The following is a 24,344-nucleotide window of genomic DNA, read 5'->3' on the forward strand; positions in this document are numbered from 1 at the left end:
TGTAATATAGTTGGATGAAGCCAACATGTAAGGACTGCAGGTATTAATTGCCTTCCCTACCAGGGACTGATTATCAGAGTAGTGAAAAGTGGAAGGGATAGGGGAGTCCTAAGTGAAAGACCTGCCCTGGTAGGGTTTTTCAGTCAAATCTAAAAGAGAACATTCTGCTAAAAAGGGATAATTAGTGGAGCATATAAAATATTGCATGATAAGTACAAAAATCAGTTATAGGAAATTATTGAAATTGAAAAGATTGGGAAGAGACAGGAAAAGCAATTTACAGGGGAAAAATAGAAGGAAATATGCATGTCTCCCAAGTATGCAACAAAGTCCAGAAGGTTTAGAATTTTTGCTTGAAAATGTCTGCATAGGTACTTTATACCTGGAGCAGCTTTAAAATAATTTTCCTCAGGTAGATGGCAAATGTTGAATGTGTCAAAGAGGTAACTGGGAACATGTTTTTTAAGAGTTTAACAAGTTGGGAAATTTTATAAATTCCCTATAGGGTATTCTGTCAGGAATATGAGGGTAAATTTCTAACTCGAGAATGATTCTTTTGAATTTGGGAACAGAATCAGAATTGCCTAGACATAGTAAGGCCTTAATTCTGTTGGCTGCCAAAAACAATTACTAGAAAATGGAAGTCAAAATCTAAACCAACTGTATTTGAAATATTAAATATTGTAAGAGATAAAACGCAAAGAGGGATCTTTAGAAAAGGGAAGACAAATTACAAAGAAATACATGGAATCATGTTCAGGTGGAGGAGTGAGGTTTAAAGGAAGGCAGGAATTTAGCAATTTATTTAATGTTGGACCAAATGACTGTTATAAAGAAGGAAAGAAATAAAGAAAATACATGTGATACATAATATAGTCAAAAGAAAAAATGTGTTAATATTTTTTTTCTATTAATGTAGACGTGCCTAAATCTTAAGTGATTATTTAATAAAATTGTTTTTAAAAAGAGCATAATGAGGCCAAGTAGAAGTTTAGACTCCATGTTAGGTACTACTGTACCTACCAGGGCAAACTGAAAGGGATACAAGAGTGTTAAGTGAAATACCTGTTGTGAAAAAAAGATAATTATTAGGGCACAAAAATATTGCTAGAAAACTGCAAGAAGCAATAAGACGATGTAAAAAAAGAATGGGACAGATGAATGGAAAGGCACTATAAAAGCAACAGTGAAAGAACGTCTTTATGGCTCCCAAGTAAACAGTGAGGTCCAGAATGCTTACAATTTTTATATGGAAGGGTTTGCATAGTTATTTTTACACCACAAGCAGACTTTAGACAATTTTTCATCAAGTAAATAGCGATTGTTGGAGGTGTGATGGGAGAGAGAGCTAAATGGGGACATGCTTTTTTGGGGAAGTAATGAGTTGGCACATTTTAAAATTTGCTTGTAGAGTACTTTGTCTTTTGAACTGGGATACAGGATCTGAATTCTCAGATATATTAAAGTCTTGCTAAGTTTAATGCTATTGGCTGCCAAAAAGCAATTACTAGAAAATGGAAATCAAGACGTAAACAAACTTTAAATGAATTGTTGAATACTGTAAAGGAGATAAAAGAGCTGGAGGTAGGGTTTTTACATAGAAATAAATGGAATTTTTGGAAACGATGAATGCTGAATAAAGTTTGCGAGAAAAGATATTTAAAAGAAGGTAGGATCAGAACAATTTCTATAATGTTGAAATAAATAGTATTTTTTAAACAAATAAATATATGCATATAATACATAAAACACATGAAAAGAGAGTACAATGGTTCTTTTCTACAACTTTGTATGTGTAACAATATCATTAGTTAAATGGGAAGGAGTTTAATAAGGGTGTTTATCAAAAAAAAAAAAAAACAAAGCAAGAGAAAGTACTGATCAACCTGTCATTACGAAATTCCATAAAATTATTTACCATTTATTTAAGATTTGCTGACTGGGCAGTTTCCCCTGAGCAAAGAAACCATTTTTAGTGGAAGAACTAGGGGTTATTTTCTACATACAGAACACCAATACAGGAGTATAAATGGATTGCCTTCTACTTTAAGTTAGTGCTGTCTCAGAACTATGTGAGTAAATGTCACGGGCTTAGTTTGTATTATTTTCATTTGTTTATTGGGAACATCTGTCTGGTTATGAAACCCATTTTAGTGAAGGCCTGGGGATAAAAGCCACAGAGCTGCAATAATAAATTAAACAAAGTCATAAAAACAAACATGAAATAAAATGTGAAACAGAATCATAAAACAAGTACATACATCTGTGGTACTCACTGATATTAACTTGTACATTTTGATCATATTTTCCCATTGAGCAAAAAGAAGAATAAAGGGGAATAACAGAATATAAAGGGGAAATCAGTTTCTAAACAATGCTAATAATGTTGAAAGAATGAACATTAGAAATGTATTTAAAGTGCATATGATTAATTCCATTATAATTGTAGTTAGTAAGTATATGAATAGTTGCTATTGGATAGAATGATTTACAAAATGTTTTTATTATGTACAGTTTATTTACACCAGGACTCAGTGGAGGAAAAGGCTTACCTATTATGATGAGGTAATTGAGGGAAAAGTGAAGGGGAGGGATATTGGGATTATCCTGGTGTGTTACAAGACCATAGCCATGACTTAGTTGGGTGAATATGTAATTGTATTTTGAATGAGGAAAGGTTATCACCAAGCCTTAGATTTAAGGGAAGTCAGCTCTACATTCTGAAGACCTCATTGTCATATGGGTCTTTGCCTGATGATATGTTACCTTTGTGTACGCTTAGTAAGGATTTGCATGTGGATTGCAGACTTCAGGTTGGTTATGTATGGTACAATGATATTATTCTAGAATGTGATGATTGGTTGGTATATGACTCAATCATTTGGTGTAAGTATTTGGTTGTACCCAAGTTTTTGAGTTAGTTCCAGCCATTTGAATTTTTGGAAGGCAATATACTGATTATACGTACAGAGAAGGAAGCAGATGAATTTTGCAATTGTACTGTAGCACTGCTGTAGTTTAAGCCACAGAGTGCAATTTAGCATGTGTGAATGAGGCATATAGTAGTATCAAAGTAGGTAGGCAGAATCTGTATTTTTTCTTTCTCTCTTCAGTGAGAAACTTACTTGTATACTACAGGGTCCTGAGTTTCTAATGTTACTTGTATACTACAGGGTCCTGAGTTTCTAACATGATTTGTGAATAACTATGAATCTGAGTGTCATTTAGGAAATAATGCTGAGGGTCTGGGTTAGTGCCACTGAATGAGCTGGTCATGAATATGAGTAATTTGGTGTTTTAAGGATTTAGCAAGAGCTAGGAGAGTTACTACACCAGGACTCAGTGGAGGAAAATAATTAAGTTTTGTTTTATAACTAGGAGAAAGAGTTTGGGCTCTCATGTGACAGCTTAGTGTCTGTTTGAAAAAAAGCTACTAGGCTATTGTAGGGCCGAGTTTCAGAGGCTTATATACTTAGCTTTTCAAGAAGTATGATCTGTGAGACTGTGTCAAATGCTTTTCAGAAATCAAAGAGTAGACTGGAGACTATGTTACCCTTGTTTCTGTTGAGGTTGACAGTATTCCTGATGTCCCAAAATGCTGTTGCACTGCTGTGACTGGGTCTGAAGCCATGTAGTGTAGGGAGATAACTTCATTGTCTTAGAGATACTGGAGCAAGACAGTATTGAGACATTTCTCAAGGGTTTTCAAAGGAGAAGAAGGGTAGCAATTGGATGCTAGACAGTTCTTTGGAATTACCCTGTTATGTAGTGGTAGGACATAGCAGCTTTTCCAGAGGCTAGAGTGCATAGTTCCTGGTCTGACATTTTGAGTAGAATGGAAACATGGTAGGCTGCAACGTTTGCAGAACTTTTAATGTGCTCTGCTGGAAGGCTACCTTCAGCAAGAGATGTGAGTTTTAATTTCTGAAGCATTTTTTTTATTATGTCTGAGAACTGGTCTTATGATGAAGCTGGCATTAGGAGCTGTATGGTAACAATCGTTGGTCAGACAGGTTTTATTATTAATGACGGTGTTGATTTGAATTAACTGAGTACTGAAGATGGTGGTGATAGTTTCATAGGGGAGGGAGGTGGCATTTTGATCCCACCTTGGTGAAGCAATTTATGCACAGACTTTCAAAAAAATTTTCAGTTACTTTGGTTTGCATTTGTAGCATAAGGAAGTAATTTTTTTCTTATCTTCAATTACTTTCTTTTTAGTGACATTTTAAAGTTGTTTGAATGTTTGGCAGTTCTCTTCTGTTTTATATTCTAACCATGTTACAAGTTTGTATCTCTATTTTTCATCAGTTAATTGACTGAATGTTAAGCAATGGGTCAGGGGTTATTTCATTCCTTTTCTGCTTACAGGAGTCATTTGTTTGGAATAGTTCAGTTGTACTTTTGCTTCATCAAGTGGAATATATTTAAAGGTATTCCAGTTGCATAATTTTAACAGTGTAAATAATGTAAATAATGTAAATAATTCCATGTTACACCTAGCAAACTTCAAAGCACAACATAATATGAAATCACAACATATATATATGGATCTACTTGATTTTGGCAAATTTCATTTCACCAAAATGTGAAATTCGCGAGTGGATTTAAGCAAAAGTGTGTTTTATCGAAAACGCACTTTTGCATAAATAAGTAGGTAAATCAAAAAATTATGGTTAAAAAAGAAAAACATGCAGTTTGCATGTTAACTTAGTTGTACATCAACGTTTAGTGTTGGATGTGCAACTAAGCGGACTGAGATTGTAGTACAGTGGGGATGAGGGAACATTCCCTTTTCCCCACTGTAGTGCGATCTCAAAGTGATAATATTGAAGTGGTGGGGTGTGGGGGGCACAGCCCCCCCACATGGGGGGTGCAGGGGGCTTGCCCCTGCATAAAAGTTTTTAAGTGTTTTTTTTATGGATTTACATGAAAGTGCGTTTTTGTTGAAATGCACTTTCGTGTAAATGCATTCACGGATTTACATAAATTCGATAGAAGACAATAGATCCATATATATATATATATATATATATATATATATATATATAGTTCCACTTCTAACTTTCAAAACATCGAAGTTCTGATCATCGAGACCAGAACATCGAATGTTGAAACATCGAAGGTTACAAGTATAACCAAAAAAAAAAAAAGAATGAAAAATAAATTGTGACAATTGTATGCAGGGGGGCTTCGACCCCCTGCACCCCCCCACACTCCCCCTACTATAATTTTCCAACTCCAAGACCACACTACAGTGGAGTAAAGGGAAATCTCCCATTTACCGCTATATGCAGAAGCGCTAAACGGGAGATTTTCCGTACCCTATCTGTAATGCCATCATACAGATGGCACAAAGACACACACAGTATGCAGGGCACCTTGGTGCCCTGCAAAAACACAAACATTCTCCCACCTACACTTACCTTTTTCTTCCCTTTCAAACCTTTGATGCTTTAAAACTCGATGTTCTGGTCTCGATGATCTGAACTTCGATGTTTTAAACGTTCGATGGTTTGAAGGGGAACCATATATATATATATATATATATATATATATATATATATATATATATATATATATATAGGTATGCACGCATTTGATTGGCCGGTGGATGGTCGATCGGGTTATTTTCAAAAGCAGTGCGGCAAAATCTCAAAAAAGCGATCGCACTTGTTGCAAATCACAAAATATCACCCCCTTTATGACCCATGGTAGCGCTTGTTTAGGTGGTAGAGCGGTCAGAAATGCTGAATTCAGTTATTTTTACGACATTCCGACCATTCGGCATTACAAAATTTGCGGATAAAAATCGGTGTACTGCATGATCGAGCAATGTGCGCTCGACTAAATGAATGTAAGCTATATATATATATATATATATATATATATATATATGTATGTATGTATGTATGTATACATATGCCTAACATACAGTTTATCTTTTGAGATAATCCACTTTCTTCTAGCAAACACACAAATTCTTATTTTTAGTAGTAATGGCATGTCGCCTTCCTTGCTGATGTTTTCCTAGTGATTGTCATTACAATCTCTCATAACTTTCTTGATGATTCTGACATCCTCTTTTTCTGAGCAATTCTCTCAGCTGTTCTTATCGCATTTACTTTTTATACACAATCACCACCTCCTGAACTACATGGTAAGTTTTCATAAATAGTATTAATATAAAATAGCCAAACATGCTTCTTCCAGATTTGCTGCTGCTATATACAAAGATACAGTAAACAATGGGAATGTACTGTTCTGTATAGTAGAAAGTAGCTCCATGCTCAACTCTTTGCAACCAGTCCTCATGGATAAGTAGAAACACTGTTCTTGGGCACTCATTACTTTCAGACATTCCCAGCCAATGTTTACACAAACCAAAATGTTTTAGTTTAGTTAAGAACCACAACTTGGTTTACTACCAATTAATATACTGCAGCTTATCTTATTCATAACAATATCATAACCTGTAGAAGGACAGAGTCACTGACTTCTTTTTGATAAATAAGCATCAGAAGTCATATCCAGTCAAGTCTGCTGTCACTCATCTTGTAATAGCAGCAAGAAAGTGAGTTTACATTTTTAGCACTTTCTCTCTCCTCCAGGTTTCTGCAATCTCAGAAATAGTTTATCTGTCATTTATTTTTTTTTGGGGGGGGGTTGATATTTGATGTCTTGGTCTCATTTAAAGGAGACATGAGCATTTATAATAAGCCCAATAATGCCATATCCTGTGTTTTCTTTAATAGCAGTTTCAAACATATAAAACCACGAAAAACACAAACAAAAACTTGTAAAAAGAAACAAATGAAGCTGGATACTGTACTGAAAAATTAATAACATTGTTTTAATTAAGCGCTTTTCGCCTAACCTATTAGTTAGACTTCTTCAGACCATTGGTTTCAAACATATAGCAGAAAAATAAATCCCACATGCAGCACTGAAATAAAATTGAACGTTTATTCACAAAACAGAAGCAGTCAGGTCACCTGTGAATAAACATTCGATTTTATTCCAGTGCTGCATGTGGGACTTATTTTTCAGCCTTGGTCTGCTCTACTGCTTATACTGTACTTGTGGACTTATTGGATTCATACTTAGCTGTGGAGCATTTATTCCCTAGAAGTGTTGTTTTTTGTTTCATATAGCAGAAACAAGCAAAATAGAACTAATAAATGATCCTATCCCATATTCATATTTATCACAAATAATACACATGCTCTCTATTTAAAACACTTATCGCTTAATGCACATAATTAGGTTATAAAAATATTAATGATATCATCACATTTTACAAGGAAATAAAGCTTCCATGCACTTAAGTGTGACTATTATCAACCACAGATGGTATGTCTACAATCTAGAAAATGAAACCAGAAGATGCTATGTATTGCTAGAAGCTGCATGCATGCATTTGCAATGACAAGGCTATTTGGTAGAAACGGAGTTATTCAGAAAGAAACAGCACACATCATTAATGATACAGTACAGTGAGTAGTAACATATAGGGAGGGGCAATTTCAGAAGTAGCATGATCACAGACCTGGTCTAACAGCGCTGTATGCATCAAATGCAAATGACTGCCAGCATGATCATAAAAGCAAAACATGTACACAAATGACCAAATCAAACATGGTAATGGAATTGAAAAATGTAAAAAGAGAGTGAGATGAGGCTCACTAATCTATGCTGAACACTAAGATTTCAGAGTGTACAGGAGCTTTATTCACCTTATGATACTAGGATTATCATCAGCATTCTAACAGTAGCATGTGCAAGAGACTGACTTCTGAGGCAATATCTGCAATGTCACGCAGTGTCATCCTCTGCATGATAGACAAGTCCACCAGCAGCTAGTATACCATCAACTCCACAGCCATGACAATGTTGATCACTACCACATGGATAGAGAAACCACAAAGGAGATAATAAACATACTATATTCACATGGAATCAAGAAGGATTCATAGACTGCACATCCCCCTATATCTGTTCCCTGGTTTGATACTGCATCACATGAAAGAGCATGTTTCATTTGCATGGACAGCAGAGAACAGAACCACCAGTATATGCAGGCATTCTCTGACATGGCCTATTTTCCTGATGTCTTAGGGATCACTGACTGCACCCATACTGTCATCAATGCTGTACCTGTTCCACATGTATGACAACCAGTACTTCTACTCCAGTAACTGCCACATAGTGCCAATGCCCAGAGTATTACACACAATGTGTCTGTACACCAGCTTGGCAACTCCCATGATTTCCACTTCTGATACATTTGTGATAGATACCAAAGTTTTATGGGGGTCATTTTCTAAAGGGTCATGCTGTTGGTAAGGCTTCTACATTGCCAGTCAAAGAGTCTTCAGCATATTGTTACAATGAATACAGGCAACAGACCATTAGTAATGATGGTCCACTGTTGCATGTTGCAAGTGATGCAGGATGTGCTTTAGGACTATGACTAATGACCCTTACCAATAGTTCCCAGGTCATGATGAATATGGTATGTACCACTACACTCCTGCAGACAAGGAATATTGCACAATGTAATTTGGAATTCCTGTATAGGATAAACTATGCTGGAGATTTTGCTAACTGTTTGCTACTAATTATAAAGATTATTTTCAAAACCAACTTGCAAACTGTAGCATAATATTATGAGACATTAAATGATGTCATAATAAAGGGTCATTAATATGTACACTGTTAAATTGTATAGTTTGGACAATATTGAATGTTGACCTATGCTACAAATTATGCAAATAGGAGTAACTTTTCATATTCTACTAAATAAAACAAGAACCCAGAAAGGAATTTCTTGCAATCATGTGAAAGCTCAATTTGCTTGGTTAAAAGTATAGATCACACACATCTCAAGGCTGAGCAGTTTCCAAAATATAAAACGTTGTTTGTGAAAATGCAGATGAAATTTTATTTCTGTAGTTTCTTCAACATAATATAATACTGATTTAAAGACTGTAAATGCATCGACTTTTATCATTGTAAAGAAGGTTTCCCACTTAATACAGTGCTGTTCATGCCTTTTTAATACCACTTTCTGATGAAAATATTAACATTTGTTTAGCCTATGTTCTTTAACCTACTTGATTTTTTAGGAAGTAATCTAAGCTTGTAGCAGTGATTTTTCCCAAAGTTGTTAGGTGTGAAAGAGTTAACAACTGCCAAAGGAAAACATCCAGGAATTTCTTGTCAGGATGCCAGAGATAGCTCATGTTTGATGGAAATGCATTGTGTGTATCTGGTAGAGCACAGTACCCTACCATTTGATCCTTAGTAAACAGGGAATGCAGAAGTTCTTAAAATTTTTAAACCATAACAAATGCACTTCAAACATACTTATGTCGACTTTTTTTTATTATTATGTCATGCACCAAAACACAGCTAATCAAACTACCAATTCTGTATCTAGCTTATGTGTAGAAAGACTTTTGGAACATGAACAATTACACCATTAATGCTCTTCTTTACTTCAAAGTGAAGTAGCCAATACTTCCTACAAGTATAATTGTGTTTGTGTGGTTTGAAGACAAGATGCATTCAGTTCAGGAAGCAGTACATATATCTGCACTGCAAGACTTGCAATAACATACTTGTGTGCATTTTGCTAGACAATATGGCACTATGGAAGCAGTGACAGCAGTGGAAGAAGAGGAGGAGTCAAGTAAGGAATCACAGGAATCTGCTACACCAGTACCTCATGTGAGATGGAAGCAGCTGCAATATGTTGAGGCACTGGCATCTTGTTCACAATTACGGCCCATAACAGACTTCACACAAAAAATGATGCATGCATCAACATAACTTGTCGATGTATAACAGTATGCCGACTGGCCTTGATATACATTAGGTTTTATCATACTTGCACAGATGAGAAGGGAGGGCACAGATGAGAAGGGAGGGCAAGGTACACTCATCAACATTTACACAAGTGGGGTGGGGCACACTGACAGAGGATAGCAATATTACTACCGTTAAAAGGGTTATGAGAGGATGATGTGGTTAGAAGGTTGGAGGAAGCTAAGATGCTCCTCCAGTGTCAGGATACAGCATCCACAACGTGAACACTGGCCAAGTGTACCTTTTGGTCTTGTGGTATCAGTACTCTAGGTATCCTCTCTAGTGGATGGCATTCAAAGCATATACTGGAAAAATCACTATGCCCATCCTCCCATGTGGGAAGGCAGTAGAAAACCACTGAGTGTGACCCCCAGAGCAGCCATGGCTAGACATTGAACTCATTAAGGCAACAGGGGAGTGGGATGGCATGCAGCTGTAAGACCCTGTGTAGCTTGGCCCAGCAAGATGTCCCCATTGTATAGCCACAAAGCATTAATCAGGCCTACAGGATTTGTCCACCTTTAGGGATGAAGGTAGTCATAGACAGAAGTGGTAATGATGCTGTCCCTGGAATATGGGCAATCTTCTTATGCTGGGCTTGTGATTGTGCACAGTGCATCCATCCCCCAAGCATGGCTACAGTGGGCATTTGACAGCATCTTCATGGAAGCAGCAATTGTCAAGTGGTCCGCCACTGCCCTCAGCAGGCTATCATCTCTAGGCTACTATATGCCAAGTCACTTTACGTGCATTGCAAGCTGTTCAGCATCCCCTGCAGCAGTTGTATTTCTTCAAGCAGGCCATGCAGCACACTCACTGTCACGGACATGTTGTGCTAAGTGACCATCTGTGCCTCAGTCACCTGAACATCTGCTGCGTGATGGCATTGGTAACATCCAGTTCTGAGAAATTACTGAATTTGTGGCAGTGACAGCCACATACATGCCTTTCCCCTATGGTGGAAAGTTGAATCTAGGAGTCAGTGTGTCTCACTGATGCAATTTGTGGCAGTGACTCTAATGTAGCTTGGGAGAGGGCAAACATGGACAGGATGTCCAGCAATAAATACAGAGGTTCCTGGAGGTTCATCTTGCATCTTCATTGGGTTTATGTGTATGAAGTAATGCTAACAGTGTCACTGTTTTGTTGGAAAGTGCATTGTGTCATCATTGTCAGACACAGGTGACTTGCTTTCATAAGGTGTGTCCTGACCTGTTGTACTAGACCATCTAAAAGTGGAACCTACAAAACTGTGTGGCAATATTGGATCACATATCACTCCCACATACATGGTACACAGACTACTACATACCAACTATTTTCCTAGCTTATGGGCACATATGTACCTTGTGATGCAGCTCCAATGTACATGCAAAACAAATAAGCATACAGGTTCTGAACAGATATGCATATGGATTCTGCTAACTAAACCATTCTCACTAGTGGGTCACTGTACAAAGATAACAGTACATGCTAGTACTAACCTGGCATATCTCTTACAGATTTCCATACATTTGACACCATCCCACCTCAAACAACCAAGCTAGGTATAAGGTGAGTCATCTCTGTGTTGGTGGTCCACCACCTGTTGTGGACCTGAATATGGCAATACACTTTTCCTTGGTCTTGGCATACTGTAGCATATTGGTGACAGTGACGCATGCAAGTTGTATTGTTAAATTATAGCTTCTCATAGCACTGATGTGCTGCAACACTCTCTGCCACTGGTGGCCCAGGAAGGACTTACCTGCTTTACACTTCTTAATGAATGATGTGCCTATCATATGTCCTTAGGGCCTGTAGTACCACCTCTGTTTCCACACAGGACCATTTTCTTTAGCCCAAAGCTGTGAGCTGCACTTGGAGATTACACTGTGTAAGTATGATTGTCCTTGCCAGCCACTGATATCTTAGCACTGTGCCCTACCCTAATTCAGTGTCCAGAGACCAGTATATGCTGCCATTATACACTGATGGTAGCAATGACCATGTCAGAACCACTACTGTCTGTCAGCATTGTGCTGCCCCTTCATGCTGTGACCTATGTACAGCAGGCCTCATACCTCCGTTCCTGAACCACGATTCAACGAACTACAGTTGGAAGATCCAGGATCATTTAGAAGAACAGCTGCAGTGTTTTTCCCACTGTTCTAATATTGCAACAGGAGTGGAACATGCAAAGCAGTTGGGGCTTGTTCATATAGATTGCAGTATAGTGAAGATGAGGAAATTTACCCTTTTCCACACTGTAGTGAGATCTAAGAGTTAGTTTATATAATTAGTGGGGGTGTTTACAGTGTGTATATGTGCAGGTCAGTTGTGTTGTTTGTGAAAGTGAGTTTTCCTTCAACTGCACTTTCGCTATATTGTAGGTGACGTACTGACATTAGATAAAGTGTACTTTCGTTGAAACAAAGTAAACCCACATAATTTGGCTTCCACACTGCGTAGACTGTTAGCTCTCTGGTATAGCAAGATAAATGTAAGCCAGTTAACAGGATCCCCCTCACCTTATACTTGATTTCCTCTGCAGAAGTACGGAATTAAAGTATATTCCTTACAAAAATTAAATAGTTACCTACAGAAACAGGCTGTTCATAAGGTAAAACAGTAGGAAGTCTGCTGAAATCAAACAAAGTTACTTAAAGAAATGAACTGTTTCTAAGGTAAAAGAGTAGGAAGCCTGCTGGTATTTGCTTTGTGGCTTTGTGGCTAGCTGCAGAAGTACGGAATTGATGTATATTACTTACAAAATTAAATAAAGTTACCTACAAAAACAGGCTGTTCATAAGGTAAAACGGTAGAAAGTCTGCTGAAATTAAATAAAGTTACTTACAAAAATGGGCTGTTTCTAAGATAAAACAGTAGGAAGCCTGCAGTTTACTTTGTGTTTAGCCTCACTCCATTCGCCTTCACTATGCTCAGGCTCACTACACTCCCCTACCCTGCCCCCAATTCCTACCCACCCCATTACCTCAAATGTTATATCTAACCACTCCCACTGCTCCCTCAACCAATCACCAAGCTATATTACTCTCTCTCCTTACCTCCAACTACCAATTACCTTACCCCCTTACTTACTATCCACTTATTCAACCCTTGAAGATGTACTCAATCATTAAGTCAGCATGCCCTCTAAAGCATCTAACACTACTTATACTCCTCCCCATTCTACTAGGTGCATACTACCAAACCGCCTATGAAAAACAATACCTCCTCGGCTATGACTACACCAAATCCCAGACCACAACTTTTGTACCCAGTTGCACTATCCCAAATAAACTAAACCTTAATATTCCAATCTACCACAAGCCATTTAACAATCACACAAATAAAGCTAAAGATTTACCTAACTCTACTAAAACTAGACGCTATCTATACTTAATTCTCAAACTAACCAAACTTATAGCAAGGATCCAGGCTACAATCAGACATACACCCTAACCCAGGCCCACTAATTAACACCTGCAGATTCAACAATCCCACTGTTCCCATCTACCTCCAGTAAAGATCCTTATCTAATCTCACGGGTAATTCATCTGAACATTAGAAGCATTAAAAATAAACTACAGGACTTACATGGTCTCCTAGCTACCTATAACCCAGACATTCTTAGTCTTTCAGAAACCTGGCTAAATCCTGCCATAACAGATAATGAAATTCTCCCTCCAGGCTATAGAATTCTAAAGTCAGACTGTATAAGCAAAAAGGGCAGAGGGGTAGCACTTGTATATAAAAACACCCTTAAAATTATCAAAGTAGCCCCTGACCTTCCCACATACAATAATGCAGAGATCTGAACTGCCAAAATTAAAATTAACAATAGAAAACATATCAATATTGTCTGTGGATACATTCCTCTAGTTAACAATATAGGCACTTTAGAATGTATTCTCAATGGACTATCTAATGCAATCCCCAAGAAACTATTATTCTAGGGGATTTTAACAGACTGGAACCTATGTTCCTCACAAACCCCAACCACCCACATTAACTTGTATGGATTCTCCCAACTAATCAAATCTGCCACTAGATTCAATAAAAAGAGTAACAAAGTAAGTGTGCTAGACTGGATACTCACTAACCAACAACCTCAGAACTATATCGCGGGAACCCACCCAGATGACTTAAGTGATCACCTCCCCATCTTTCTCATAAAAACCAAAACTAATAAAATCCATCAGCCCATTTATCAGACAATCAGGAATAAAAAGAATTTCAATCCCTACACATTCCAATATGATCTAATTCATTGTAACTGGACCATACTCCACCATTTGCATTTCAGTGATGCCATAAACTACTTTAATTCCATCTTTCTCTCTATCCTAGACTCACATGCACCCTCACGTACTTCCAGAGCTAAACCTACAACAGCACCTTGGCTTACTAAAAGTACTACAATAACATTTCTGAAAGAAACTCAGCCTAGTCCAAATGCAGAACCACCAAATCTGTATCTGACCAGCTCTACTACAAGCAACTTAGAAATGACACAAGAGCTATTCTAAAAGACAAAAGAGATGACTTCCTTAACCTACTAATTAAACATTAAAATCAACCACAAAAGTTTTGGGCAAGTATAAATAAAATATTAAGGCCTGGCAATGTTAGCACACCAACAACCCCCTCTTCTCCGGCTGGGACTAGCATTGTCAGTCTACCAGATACTTTCTTTACTTCTTTACTGATACCATACTCACCCTGGCCAAACAGCAGACACCTCTACTGATGGTCTGGAACTAAATCTCACCAATGAAAAGAAGACCTTTAGCTTACAACCTGTTCCCACTAGTTACATTAGAAAACTCTTGACTAAAATTAAACCAGCTACCCTGGCTGCTGACCAGCTCCCAGCTGAATACTTACAATTGGCAGCTGATGTCATTGCTATCCCTATCTCGATCCTAATAAAAAGGACCTTCACTGAAGCCACCATTCCCAACATCTGGAAGGTATTATGTCATACCTCCACATAAAGGTGGAAACTCTTTAGAGTTATCCAACTATAAGCCCATAGTCATCCTCTCAACATTAGCCAAAATCATGGAAAAGTGTATTCATAGCCAGCTTATGTACTACCTAATCCAGAACAAACTTCTCACAAAATCACAACATGGCTTTAGACCCTATCATAGCACCACAACAGCATTGCTATCATTCACAGACACCATCAACCAGAATAGGAGCAAAGATAAAATCTCATCGGCTCTCTTTTTAGACCTTTCTAAAGCTTTCAATATGGTCAATCATAACAAGCTAATATGCTCTCTTCGTAAACTTTCCTTACATAATCATACTATTAACTGGTTTCAACATTACCTTCAAGGTGCAAACAAATAAATCCAAACCAGCCCAGAAGTTGAAAATGTTAATACACAAGCAGTGGTGATATTGAATGCTGACTTTTACAATACAATGCAAGAAATTTTATTGGATCCAAATGTATATGCTGAAGTACCAACAACAATTGTGTTTGAAATGAGTGAACAGATTGCTATAGTACCTTATATGAATGCATGTGTATGGAACTATTAAGTAAAGATCTTTTTAATTATTTCACTGTTGAAAATCCACTCATACCTCAAATCCATAGCATCCCCAAGATACACAAAGACCCACATAACCCAAAATTTAGACCTATAGTATTAGGGGCAGGATGGCTCACAGAACCTATCTCTATATACCTGGATAAGGAATTGAAAACAACACTCAATGAATATGTATATGTCTTGAAAGACACAGAACAGTTTTTAGTGGACCTTTATGGGGCAGTGAAGCAAATGGGAACAGCAGATACAGGGATGATAGCCACACTAGATGTAATGTCTTTATTTACAAGTATACCCAATGACCAGGGGATAAGCATGGTGAAATCAGTGTTGACAAGGCAGGGAAAGTTCTCTAATACTAAGACAGACTTTCTGTGTATGTTACTAGAATTTGTACTAGAGCACAACATATTTATGTTCAATGGCATATGCTACAAGCAGTTTGTCAGGGTTGCCGGGACACAAGTTGTGCTAACACATATGCAAACCTGGTTATGGTTAACTGGGAATATGAACATCTATTAGGTAATCCCCAAATAGCCTTTTATAGGTTTTTCGTAGATTATCTTTTTATTTTTTGGAAAGGTGATGGTGAACAATTTAAATCCCTGTTTGCATACCTAAATACTACCAGTGACTTTCTAAAGTTTACGATGAACTGTTCTGAGATGAGTTTAGACTTCCTGGACTTTACTATATACAGAGAAAATGACCAATGGTCTACGAAATTACATAGGAAACAATGTTACAGACCATCATTTCTACACAGAAACAGTATGCATAATCCTAGGATTTTTTCTAACATAATCAGAGGTCAGGCAATGAGAACATCTCGCCTATGTTGTCAAGAGGAAGTGTATAGAAATGAGTCAACTAAGCTATGAACAGGTTTCATTAGTAGGGGGTATAGTGAACATGAAATTGACAAGGTGTACCATAATGTACACAAAGAAAGAAAAGGTAAAGCTAAGCCCTACTATGATAGAGTAGGTAGTGACAGGGTAGGTATCAGGAATAGTGTATTAAAATACATTCCGATGGTTTTACCATATACAAGGGATGTGAAAAGGTTTGAAGCCATCATATGACAAAATTGGCATATGTTGTTAGTAGATGAGGATACTACCAACATAGTGGGTGGACAACCACATTTTGCATTTAGAAATAAGAAAAATCTGAAACAGCAGCTTTGCTATCCAAGCACATCTGCTCTGATGTATAACATAGTGAATGGTACCCATAGCTGTGGAAAATGTACACAGTGCCTTTATATACATGAATCAAGGTTTTTTAAGCACCCTGAAACAGGGCATCTATGGGAGCTAAGGAATTCTGCTGACTGCAACACTAAAAATGTAGTGTATGTAGCTCACTGCACAACATGTTTCCATTTCTATGTTGGCAAAATTAACCATCACCTTAGGGAACGGATAAGGGATCACCTTTACTGCACTAGAAAAGGGCAACTGCGTAGTGCTTTGGCTAAGCATACATTGGATAAACGGAATGACCATATAATTTTTGTTACAGGTTTTACACATCCAGAATGTTAGCAAATAGGATGGGGGATATAGTCAATACTACTGAAAATATGGAAGTAAAATGGATTTTGCATTTAGGAGCACATAGAGGTTTGGGTTTGAACGACAGTGTTCCATTGAAGCCAGTGCTAAAATCTAGAAGGTTAAAAATACCATTTTAATAAGAGAAGACCACAAACACATGCAGGGCTATGGGTCAATATGACAGTATTTTGTGAGCTGTTTTTAGCATAGATATCATTAAAGTAAGCATTTGTTGAGATGTATGTATTACAGCATTAGTATTTACTAGGTGGGCAACATGCGCATTTATTAGGCAGAATATATGTATTCATTAAGCTGTTGAGTGTGTATTGCTTATACTTTTATATATATTTTTATGTTTATATTTATGCACATAAGTAGTTACTAAATGGGGAACATGAGTATATGTATTTATTCATTGACTTTTTACGTATTTTATTGATAGTTATCCACATGCCCTTGTCTTTACATTTTGTGTATGTGGTTAAGCAGAATTTTTCTGATTTCAGCAATTAACTAAGGGCAAAACGTAACCATAGTAATTAACCGATTGCTGAGTGCTGAATTAATTTGGAGTGGTAGGATTGGTTGTTATAGTAATGAATTAAAGTATGTAAGTGTTGTTGCTGTTTGAATGAACTGTCTAATGAAGCAATGGTTACCATTGTGAAAGTGCGCACCATTTTGTATCAAAAAAGAAGATTTTACTTTGTTGTGGTTCATTCCAGCTACCTTCCTACTGGGCAACTGTGTTTCAACATTACCTTCAAGGTAGAAATCAGGCAGTGATCTGGCAAGGTAGACTCTCCACCCTTCTACCTGTTTCATTAGGAGTTCCACAAGGCTCCATATTAGGTCCTCTACTATTCTCAAGCTTTGTTAATGATCTACAGTCAGCCACCCCTGAAGCTACCTGTATACAATATGTAGACAACTCTACTTTGCTCTGCTCAGCCAACTCCCTCCCAGAACTCCAGTTCCAGACCCAGAAAACATTTAACTTAGTCAAAAGCTGGTTCTCTAGCAGACATCTACTACTAAATGCTAGCAAAACCAAGTTATTGCTGTTCTCCCCAACCCATCGCTCCCCTCAGGTCACCTTCGGAATCACATCTAACAACGGTACCATAATATCCCCTGATAGCCACACCAAACTACTTGGGGTACTAATTCACAATAGTCTGAAATTTGACCTTAATGTTAACCAAATAATTAAAAAAAAACAAAAAAACTGGGCTCACTATACAGAAACAAAGCTTTCTTAACCCCCTTTGGCCAAAACCAACACAGCATGCACCCACCTATGTTCCACTCTCCTGTATGCCCCCTCATTCTCACTAACCTCTCTAAAACTGAACTAAATAAATTAGCTGTCTGCTACAACCATATTCCAAGATTCGCTACAGAGGCTACCTATCGCACACATCACCGACAAAATCTAAAACTACTAAATGGCTCGAGTTCCCCAACCTACTACTCTACAATCAGCTTACAATGGCCCATAGAATACTTAACCAACCAGAATTCTGGATATACAACTGTTACTTACCCCTTACATCAGTACCAGACTACTGAAATCCATTGATAAATTAATGATAAAAACCTCTAAATCCTGCAATCACGCCGGTGACTTAGTATTCTCCAATTACATAGCAAAAATTTGGAACTCACTTCCTCCTGAATTAATTCTCGAACCCTCTCTAACAAAATTTGAGATTGCGGCAAAAAATGATTTCACCAACCACTGGATATGTTCCTGCTCTAACCCAGGTTAATCTCCCTCCTCAGGCTACCTGTCTATTATGCTCATTGCTTTATATTTTTCTCTTCCTCATTTCTTCTGGCATTTCTACTCAGTTATATTGCTCCCAACACCTTACTACCTAAACTTACTCCCTAATTTTCTCTCAGCTTATTATCTCCTGCAATCTTTATTTGTATTAACTGTTATCTGAACTGTTGGCATTATATTTTTAACTGTATTTGTTAAATTATTGTTGTAATTCTGGAGCTTTTCTCCCCGGGCTTCCACTGAAAATGGATATGTATCCAGTTGGACTTTCCCAGTTAACAAATGTAAAATAAAATAAATATTTTATATATATATATATATATATATATATATATATATATATATATATATATATATATAAATGATTTATTTATTTAACATTTGTTAACCAGGAAAGTCTGACTTGGAACAAGGCAATTTATAGCGGAGACCCGGGAAGAAATGGAAATGCTCCAGATATCTATATCATCTTCTTCTTTCGGCTTTTCCCAGTTAGGGGTCGCCACAGCGGAACTCTGGTCCACTAATGATTGGCAGTAGATTTTTACAGTGCCAAGGTGCCAGCCCAGCCTTCAAAGAAGGCACGCCCATTCAGGCATGTCTTTTGAATGCCACTCTATCATGGGGAGGACATGTAGACTCCACACAGAAGGCGCTCCAGCCGAGAATCGAACGGGAGAACTATATTTATAAATATATATATATATATATATAGAGATAGATATACACACAAACTCTGAGAACACTCCAGTGGAGACAGGGCAATTTTCCCTATCCTCACAGTGCACAAACTTACATAGACGTAACACTGGCAGAAGAGATCAAATGACTTTCAATCACTTCTGCTGGTGTTAAACATGTTCAGGCTTATGAATGTTCGACTATATGGAGTGCTGCTGTTCCCTCACAGGCTGAGGTCCTCCATCACAGCAGGACTATAACCTGACCTGCTCATGCTCTCTGTTCCCTGTTAGGGTGAGTGCCTCACAGTGGTCTATAACGTGGGCCTGTCCATATTCTCTGTTCCCAATCAGAGTGAGCGCCTCACCCTGCTGTGAGGTATATAGGACATTGTCCTATATGCAACACCTTAAAGCCCCATCAAGTATACTATTGTCATCTACAGGTTACTGAGAGGTGATATATGCCTGGCATACAAGGCATCCTCAAATGCAGCTCTGATTGACCTTTTGCATATCCACAAAAGGAACAGCATCTTATCCACTAGATCCAAGTACTTACATTTTGCTTGTGGTATAAATAAGACACGATGGTGAGACAGATGTCTCAAAAGAACACCATGCTCTGCAACAGGCTCCCATCCATGTGACACAGAGTCTATCCCTAACAATATTTAGGCATAACCTTGACCAATGAATTGGAAATTCACCCCAGGTCTGGCCCCCCATGTCTTTGATAGACAAAGGCATACAGTAATGCCCAAATTAATATATTCCCAACCATATAACCTATAGAAATTTCCCAACTAACCTCTAGAAGTTTCCAAACTGACATACCCCATCCTAATAAATGCCCATGATACATAAGGGCACATTTGGGTTGGATTGCATGGCTAGACTGATGGTCTTTAGCCTAGTATATACTTATGAACCTGTAATGCCACTTCACCTTGTACTCTGTCCACTGTCAGAATAAGCTCCCATGGTAACACTACAATCTATCCTGCCCTTGTTGTCTGTTGCCGGTCAGAGTGAGTACCCCCGCAGCATGACTATTATTGTGCTTTGTTCTTTTTCCCCCCACACATTACCCACCAGCATGACCATTATTATGTCTTATTCTAGGTTTCCCCACACATTAATCTGCTCAGTATCTGTTCCTGTTGTTTCCTTGCACTCATGTCTGCACAACTGAAGTCTGAGGTTCACTCCCAGTTGTCCTGCTTTTTGTCAATATGTCTATGTCAAAACAGTCCGTTATCCAGTGTACCTCATTTCCCAAGTTGCTCATTGCACTACAATCTTCCTCAATGTGGATATGGCTCTTTCTACTACTCTAAAACAGGCCTCATAAAGCAGTTCTCTGACTCCAATCTGTAATGTGATGAGTTATCTATTATAATCATGCTCGTATCTGTGAGTATCTGGACAGCAAGGTCATATGCAAACAGCTCTTACACGCATCAGCAACGTGAAAGTCATAGCACCTCTTTGTCCAAGCTGGAAACATTTAGCATTGCAAAACTATGCTGCCTAATGATACATGTGACATTATATTCACTGCATGTAACCTCTGACCTGCAGAGTGGTCATAGCCTCTTCAGGCATGGATTTCAGCTAGGCTCCCCAATGCAAAAACAAAACTTAAATCTCCCTCTACTTCCACTTCTGTGCAAGTACTATACAGAGAACCTGCTGGGCCAGCATTATAGCCACACCATATAAGATTCATGCTTGACACCAATTTGCAAGGGCATTAAATAATGTTACTGTCATCACCTACAATGGTAAGCAGTACAGGCACAGGTACAGTAATCTGCAAAAGTGACAATTGGACCTGATCCAGCAGTTTGAATCTGAGACTAGGAAGAAGTAGCTAACTCTTTACTGTAAGCCTCATGTACTTGGCTGGAACTATACATTTTGACTATTACCTGTGACTGTAAATTTTCTTCTGTTGTTAGCAATATGCTTTACTAATAGCCTGTTAAATTTTCAAGCAGTTGAGGAGACATAATTTAATCAGTTGGCAAGTCTAAGCAGACAAAGCAGACATGACATTCTCCAGGCAGCAAGGTACATTTAGTTTATAGATGGCAGGATTGTAATCTTTGAATAAATTGTCACAAACTTATATTAATCCACTGTATTTCCCTTTTTGTTTTGCTGCTTATGGTCCTAGTGGATACAAGGAAGAGAAACTAATCTTGAATAGCATGCAAGTTTATGCAAGCATATCCTCACTTACACACAGCATGCATACCTTAAGGCAATTTATCACCAGTTTAATGTAAGGCATGTCTTTGGGATGTGGGAAGAAATCAGAGCAGCTAGTATAAATCTACATGGAAAAAGGGAAGAAGATGGCTCCATACAGAAAACTATCTAGAATGGAAACTGAAAATGAGCCAAGCAGTGCAAGGTAGCAATGCTAAGTGCTGCACTAACTGAGCTGTCCTGCTGAAATATTTTATGCAATTATTAAATCATCCAGGCTTTGATTATTAGCCTTGAATGAACAGGTGGAATAACAACAGGGTGCACAGCAAGACAGATGCACATTACAATGGGGACAGACTATCCAGCATAATTTGCATATCAGACTGTGTAAGGGAAAACATGAGAAGGAGCAGTTAAGTACAAGGTATTGTACGTCTATATGTAGAGAGATACTGAAGCATAAAAGCAGAAGAAATTAGTGGTGAAAGCATCTGGATTTCTTTAAGCTTATAAAAACATGTCAGCAAGTTGTGGAAATGAGTGAGAGGGTACAATGGTAACATTCAAAACTAACTTTCTAGTACTGGAAATGCTTCTAATGGAAATCATCAACAGAAACATGGAGAACAGGGAAACTCTCCAGGAATTAATAGTGTGCACTCTATAAAAGGACCCTTAAAAGTATCCATAAAATGGCTACGGACTGCTAAACTGATGTCAGAAGTGAATCCGATAAAGGAAAATGTACTGACAAAGTCTGACCTCTTTTTTTTTATAGGACAGCAAGAAGAACGGATTTGCTGCTAGAAGATTCCATCAAACAAACTTTATTTCCAAGAACGGATTACAGCAGACCTTTGACTTAGTACTGCAGAGAAGCCTGGTAAGCAAGGCAAAAGGTGAAGATTGTATAGAAGTACGCCTACAAGGTGGGTAAACAGGGGTAAAATCGTGTGATTTGCACTCTTCAGAGTGTTTATCACTCAGATGACATGAGGCAATGAATTCGTCATCGGGTTCTCTGTGACTATATATAAAAGTGAGGTAGCAATAGGAACAGTTACAAAAGACCTGAAAAATCTATTAGAATGGGATGCCAATGACATCTGTGGTTTAATGCTGAAAAACTGATGCTGTATTCAGAACAACAATCCCAGAATACTATGCAAAACTATAGACTGCAATAAACATGAAATAGGCTTGGTAGTAGTTATAACTTCAGCAAACAACCGATTATAAGGAAATGAGAAATCACCACGATGCTGGAATAATTTTCCAATGGCAAAGTCTCCAGATACAAGGACGTAATTCCCTGCACTCAAGATCATTGTTTTATAAGTTGTTACTAGGTTTGCAGTCTAGGAGACCATTGAAAAGCTGGTTAATTGACTTCAAGGTCAGAAATTAGACAGACAAGGACTACAGGAATCAAACCCTGTATGATATGAACTATAGCTCACAGCCATGACCCTCTATGCCAACTGTCAGAGTGGTGAGTCTTAGTTAGAATACTACATCCAGTCTTGGAGATTTTACAAATGTCGATTAATCACATGCTAGAGCGAATACAGAAGAAGACTACAGGAATACTGACAGGGATAAAAATGAAACTGAACTGTGAAAGTACAAACTAGAAGCCGGGGCTTTCCTCCATGGGGACAAAGGTAAAAGGAAGAATATGGTATGGATCAAATTAAAGAACTGTGAAGTTACTGAAAAAAACATGTTAACTAATTAAGTTCACTAAATACACAGTTCATTTTTAAGAGTGACCTAGGAGTAATATCTGATTAAGTGGCTTGCTCAGACTCTGAGGCAGATGGTAGACAAATGGAGACTACCGGAACCAAACACAAAACTGCTGCAAAAATTATGTTTAGCAGCATATAGCCTTGATAGACTATGCTAAACCACCAGAACTAAAGCAGAGGAAAGGAGAAGGACTCACGAGGAAGAACTTGGTGGGGTAGGAGACATTATGTGTTCAAAAGTGAAGGATTCAGTCTGGATACAAGAAAGAATTATTTCATTGAGAGGGCAGGGACACATGAAAAAAGAAGCATCTGTAAGTTGCAAGCTGCAACACTGCATCAGAACAGACTGACCCGCATTCTTCTTCCACTGGCTTAATCCTTTATGCATGTATGTTTAACAAGCAGGCCTTCAGGATATTTGAAATATATCTGATTAAACTTATTTATTTATCTTTCATTACCCAGGTAGAGCTAGTAGACACGGTTTCTCTTGGCACAGGTAATGCTGGTCAAGTAGCTTGCTCTACAAATGAGACGTTGGTTCACATGCTGCAACTTAACTGTAGCTTGTTACCTAAAATTCATACTGCTAGTTAAAGGAAATTCATATATCAAAGATACTTTACCATATATATATACACACACACACATATATATATATATATATATATATAATATTTTTTTTTAAACCTCCTAAAATACTCCTAAAAATTAAAAAACCTTAACGTGTTACTTACGATACTGCTTGCTGAGAGACAGAAACTGTTCTGGGAGATGAAACATGGTGGTGTTCTGAAAAGAAACAAATGAAATGAGTAATGCAGCTGTATAATACCCTTGGTGGTTGCCATTCAAAACCTTAATATGCGACAGTTTTGATATATCAGGCTCCTTAAAATGACTTAACCACT

General features: G+C 37.8%; 1 protein-coding gene across 1 annotated transcript in view; it reads right to left on the reverse strand.

Moving 5' to 3' along the window:
• Nucleotides 1–24,344, reverse strand: part of LOC122792791 (AF4/FMR2 family member 1-like) — a 1,648,712-nt gene that overhangs the window by 1,405,436 nt on the left and 218,932 nt on the right. Inside the window, exon 4 of the mRNA XM_044060361.1 lies at nucleotides 24,171–24,225. Within this exon, the coding sequence (XP_043916296.1) occupies nucleotides 24,171–24,225 (55 nt within the window). The remainder of the gene's footprint in view (nucleotides 1–24,170; nucleotides 24,226–24,344) is intronic.

The sequence above is a fragment of the Protopterus annectens genome, chromosome 2.part0 (genome assembly GCF_019279795.1).
Source record: "Protopterus annectens isolate FY-2018-M chromosome 2.part0, PAN1.0, whole genome shotgun sequence".
In the NCBI taxonomy this organism is placed as follows: domain Eukaryota; kingdom Metazoa; phylum Chordata; order Ceratodontiformes; family Protopteridae; genus Protopterus; species Protopterus annectens.